This window comes from Seriola lalandi, unplaced genomic scaffold, assembly GCF_002814215.2.
Source record: "Seriola lalandi dorsalis isolate HSWRI2012SDOR001 ecotype SW California unplaced genomic scaffold, Sedor1 jcf7180002054323, whole genome shotgun sequence".
Lineage (NCBI taxonomy): Eukaryota > Metazoa > Chordata > Actinopteri > Carangiformes > Carangidae > Seriola > Seriola lalandi.
The window spans coordinates 175366-180455 of record NW_019524876.1 but is presented as its reverse complement, the minus strand read 5'-3'; the positions used below and the strand labels follow the sequence as shown (position 1 = coordinate 180455).

Sequence of the window (5090 nt, the reverse complement as noted above, 5' to 3'; positions counted from 1 at the left end):
TTGTGTTCATAGAAAACATATCAAAACGTACAAAAATGACATTTCCACCTAAACATGTTTGCTGTTTCAGTCTAGTTGTATAGAAACATCATTTCTGGGAGAGAAAAGTTGAATCTAAACATACAGTACAGAGCAGGTATGTGATTGGCTCTTGTTTCAGCCTGAACGAGCCAATCACATGTAGCAACTGTTGTGTTTGCCTTGATATGAAGAAAAGAAATGGTAATTTGGGAAAATTTGACAATCACATGCATAGTCGATAAAAATATGACTCACGCTCCAGAAAACCCCGTAGTGAAGGCTTTAATGAGCCACTCCAGGTCCTGTATCTTGAATGGAACCAACACAAGATGAGTGGTGTTGTCCAAGTCCACGGCGCTCTCTGGATACATGACATGATGAGTCGTTCTTTTCCCAACATCTGCTTCGTAGCCTTTGGTGCGGCCAGTGTTCATTCTAAATAGCGCAGAGGAATATATATCATCACATGTTACTGTCATTGGCAGAAACAGAATTTGAACTTTTAGTTTCTGACACAGAGGAGGAAATTTGCAGTGTGTGTCCAACGGGGTCGCTAATAATTGCTCAAAAGATTAAAACAGCTTCCTTCAGATAAAAATGTACCTTATGATAACATCATGGAAGTCTATCAGAGGTCCATAACGTGATCCATTCAAATTACCAGAGTTCCCCACCACAGCACAAGTCCTGCAGCGGTCAGAGCTGGCCTCTACATCTGGAGTGGCTGGGAACGTCTTAAACAGGTTGTCCACTGTTGCACTGTAGTAAATGAAGTTGCGTTTTTCAAGCTGTATGCCCTAACACAGCAAAACATAAAATACTGTCAGACAAGTTGTGAACTGTATTACATAGGGGGAAAAAGTCAGTGAAGCTGTGTCAATATATGCTCATATTTCATTTCCTGATGAGTCACTTTTTCTTGCAAGTTGCCAACTTACTTTCCACCACCTGAACGCCGCCTCAGAGAGACTGTGCTTTGCTGACAAAAATGGCTCAACAGATTTGTTGAAACGCTGCGTGAACCACACATCATCCTCTGATAAACATTTCCCACAGGCACAAGAGCTTGTGTCGTGGAAAGGGGAGAAATTCTCCAAAGACACTTCCGCCACACGTTCCCTCAAAACCACAAAGACACTGACGCAGAGCAGCAAAATGAACATCCTCACTTTTGACACCATCTCGGCTGCTTGATGCTTGTTACTGGGAATCTGTTTGCATCTGTAAGCAAAGTGAGCAGTAAAATACAAAGTGAGTCTACATTCAGGAGCCAGGAACAAATTACCACATCATCTTTATTTAGTTACGGTAGGCAAAACAAACGAGTCAGTTTGGTACTGGAGCAGTCACTGACTAAGGGTCATATGCGGGTTACATGCACGTGACGCCACGCCACGCCACGCCACGCCACGCCACGCCACGCCACACCACACCTCTCCCTCCCTCCTGCCAGTTCTGGTGAAGCAATCGGCACAATTCGCTATTGTTCCTCCTCCCTTCACTGTTTAGTGACGTGATCACAGGTGAAAACTTGGCTGTTGTACTGATATTTACGTGTACATTCACATACACACAGATACATTTACCGATGTGTTGCTTACACTTTGTCAGGGCGCGTGGCATGGCGCGCGCCTCGCCTCGCCGGCTTTCATGTGAGGTCGGCAAAACAGGGGCGAAACATTTTCCTTTGTTAAATAGTTCGATTTCGCGCGCTTAGGGGTCACGTGATAACACCAATTTCCTGTTTGCAATATTAATTTAAATACATTTTTTTTTTCTTATTAACTATGGGAGCTTTATCTAGCCAGAGAATTTGCTTTATCGATATATCTTCTTTATTTATTTTTGTTGTAAATATTAAGCCTGGTGGGAGGGGCTATGGGTTTATGACGGGATGCCTGGCCTGGAGTCAGTCTGAACGGTTACATACAGAGTGCTTTACCTTTGTTAGCCTATTCACTATTTTTTATTTATTTCAATTTATTTATTGTAAATAATTGCATACTTTGCACTTTGGGAGGTCAGCAAATGAATAAGACCCACACTGTCTTTGACCTTGCCTGTATTTTTTTCCCATTGAGGAGGAGTTTGAGACAGAACTGGCGACAGCTCATAAAATCTAAAATAATAAAAATAATATAATAATAATAATAATAATAATAATAAAATAAATCTCTACATAAACTCATCTTCACATCAGTAAAATACAGCTGACAGTTAAATCACAGTGCATTTTGTCTTTGATGAGAACTCCTTCAGACTATTTTATTATATAACACATTATCATTATTATTGTCAACAAAGCTACTACTAATACTAATAATAATAATGCTAAATAATAACAATAATATGCTAATACATCGTTTCTGGTGGCAGTATTGTTACTTGATTCTTCGTCCATTATTTTATGAGTCAAAATTTACCTTAAATCTATGAACGTCCAGTTATTATTATTGTTATTATTATTATCATTTAAAATTTATTTATCATGAATTGATTTATCTCTTACCTGATGGGAGTAAATCCTCTTATAGTCCACTTATATTTGTCTGTCATCCAACAAACTGTAGCACGTCGGACAGAAGGGAAGGGTACACACCATGTTACACACCCACTGCGGTGTGATTCACACACACGGACACACAAAGCTTGCGCAGATGTTTGTTCTAGAATATATGAGGATATTAAATGGCTTCTCAGTGTACAAAAAGGAACTAATCCTTCAATTCATCTGAAAAAAAATATATATTTCCAGATATGAAAATATATCTTCACCTATGTAAGATTTATTTTTTTGTAAGAATTCAGACTTTAATCTCAGATTTCAGACTTTAAACTAATTTAAAGTCTTTCAGGTCTCAGATTTTCACTTTTGGGTCGTCATTATTACATTTCCATTATTTTTATTTCTTGTGTGCATTAGTCTGAAACTGTTTTTGTTTTGTACAAGTTTCTACCACATAATGTAAATCATCTCACAATTAACCCCTTAGATTCATTTTGCAACCCCTTTTAGGTGCCCCAACTCCCATGGTGGAAGCTACAGCACTAAACCCTTTATCAGTTGGTAAATTTAGATGAATTCATTACATTTACATCTATACGTTCTTAAAAAAATGGGGCGCCTCTCTTAGTACTCACTGCAGACTGGGTGAGATACGTCCCCACCTGTTTGGTAGCAAAAGAAAATATGAGGTTGCAAGCAATTAATATAATGAACATAATGAACTCACCTCAGTCAAGAGTGGTAACTCTTCAGCTGTTTAATGTGCAGATGGTGATATAACATGAAAAGCAATATAGAGACATTTCACCAACACTACAAGAAAACTGGATCAATATCCAGCCACATGCACCTCATGCTGAAGATAGAGGGAAAAGATGGACAGACAGTGCTCCCTGTACTGAGAGATTTTATTATCTTTCTAATTTTCTCCTTTTTCAATTCTGACTATAGGTTTCCCACACTCCAGGATATCTGTTGTTTCTGCTTCATTTTACTGTGAGTTTTTGAAGAATTGATACCCAATCAACCCTTTTCTACACCACACTTGATCTTACTGCCATTTCACAGATGCCATAGACTTCGTACTGTGATGTGGGAACAACTATGAAAATGTTCATGAATAAAAAGTCCAGTTGGTAACAGTGTAACATGAATTAAACAGAAACAAGACCAGGTCAAAACCTACATGGCTGGACAGCATATGGTCAATGTGCAAAGTTGAGGGTGTAGTTGAAAACTGTGGTGGAGCCGCTGTTAATGGAGAATCTGATGCATTTATTGTGGTTGTGTCCTGGTATTATTGCCTTGTGGGTGGAAAATCAAGAGATGTCTAGCCTTGTATTAGTTTGTGCCCACAAATAATAATACTTGGTGACACGGTGTTGTCTTTGCACTGTGCTTAGTTTCAATAGGTTTCAGCCCTTTATCTGTTTCTCCTAATAATATGATTACAAATAACAGAGCTGTGCGCGGTAACACGGGTGTCAGATTGGGACATGCCTTGGCAGCACCTGACCTGAAGTCAGCCTTTCCATTGAAAAGTGGCGCCAAACGCCCACAGGAATACTATGACAAAGGGGACACGTAGACAGACATCGGGAACACAGTGTTTCAGAGGGCAGGAAATGACATCAGTTTAAAGTGAAAATTAATGTTACACAAAGTCCTCTGATTCATCAAAATATTGATTGATTGGTTTGACGTATTCTATTGGTAATTACACATATTGTAGATAACATCACTGAAAGACAGAGATGGCGATGTCAATCTGTCAGCCAGCCACACTGTAAGCCAAACACAAATAAGGTTTATTGCCAAGCAGGTTTTCACTTACAAGATATTTGGCTTGGTGTAGTATCCAATTAACGTATTCAGAGGAAATAAAATAAAGTAAAATACTGCAAGAGTCAAACATAAATATACATATATTACAGAAAAAAAAATTTAAACAATGAAAACAATCCTACAAAACTATGTACTAAAGTGTTTTAGAATGACAAAACTCCTGCTGGGCAAGATGTGCAAAAGGTATTGATTAGGGGATGTGAAAAAGATCACAGTATAGACAATATCCGTCATGTGCAGGGATAATACCTCAAGGTGTTGATGTAATGGGGTTGATTGATGAGGCCAGATGCAGAAGAAAAGGCAGGTGCTGGTCCATCATTGGTGATGATTAGACCGGACTTCTGGTCCTGATACAGACAAACATGTGATAGGACAATTCCTTTAGATCATACAAGTTCTTTATAATCAAACATCTTAGATCTGTTGTGTGTGTATATTAAATTGTGAAGATAGATATGAATATGCAAGAAAATAAAGACAGTATGAATATTCTGAGAAATATACAATGTGAACACTAGTAAAAGTATGAATATTATGAAATGTAAATGAAGGGTAAACAACTAGAGGTATGATAAGAATTCAATGTACACACACTATATAACCAACATATTCAGTAGTACAAATATGGATATACTGTAAAATACATAACCAATATAGTCAGTGGTATATTCATTATTAAGAATCAACAGTATGGACGTGTATATACACTGGGGGG

The 5090-nt window shown here is 38.1% G+C and overlaps 1 protein-coding gene across 1 annotated transcript; it reads right to left on the bottom strand.

Annotated features, from left to right (window-relative positions):
* Positions 1–255: 255 nt before the first annotated feature.
* On the bottom strand, positions 256–2565 carry LOC111655539 (CMP-N-acetylneuraminate-beta-galactosamide-alpha-2,3-sialyltransferase 1-like). Its single transcript, XM_023406986.2, has 4 exons — positions 2531–2565; positions 960–1242; positions 625–818; positions 256–456 (listed from the first exon to the last, which is right to left on the bottom strand). Exons 2-4 carry the CDS (start codon positions 1200–1202, stop codon positions 273–275), a joined length of 621 nt encoding a protein of 206 aa, XP_023262754.1. The 5' UTR covers positions 1203–1242; positions 2531–2565; the 3' UTR covers positions 256–272.
* Between the last annotated feature and the right edge of the window lie 2525 nt (positions 2566–5090).

Coding starts and splice junctions, on each gene's coding strand:
- LOC111655539 (XM_023406986.2), bottom strand. CDS start 1,202: ATGGTGTCAAAAGTGAGGATGTTCATTTTGCTGCTCTGCGTCAGTGTC. Junction 819..959: donor CGGCGTTCAGGTGGTGGAAA/GTAAGTTGGCAA, acceptor TTGCTGTGTTAG/GGCATACAGCTTGAAAAACG. Junction 457..624: donor TTCCATGATGTTATCATAAG/GTACATTTTTAT, acceptor TGCGCTATTTAG/AATGAACACTGGCCGCACCA.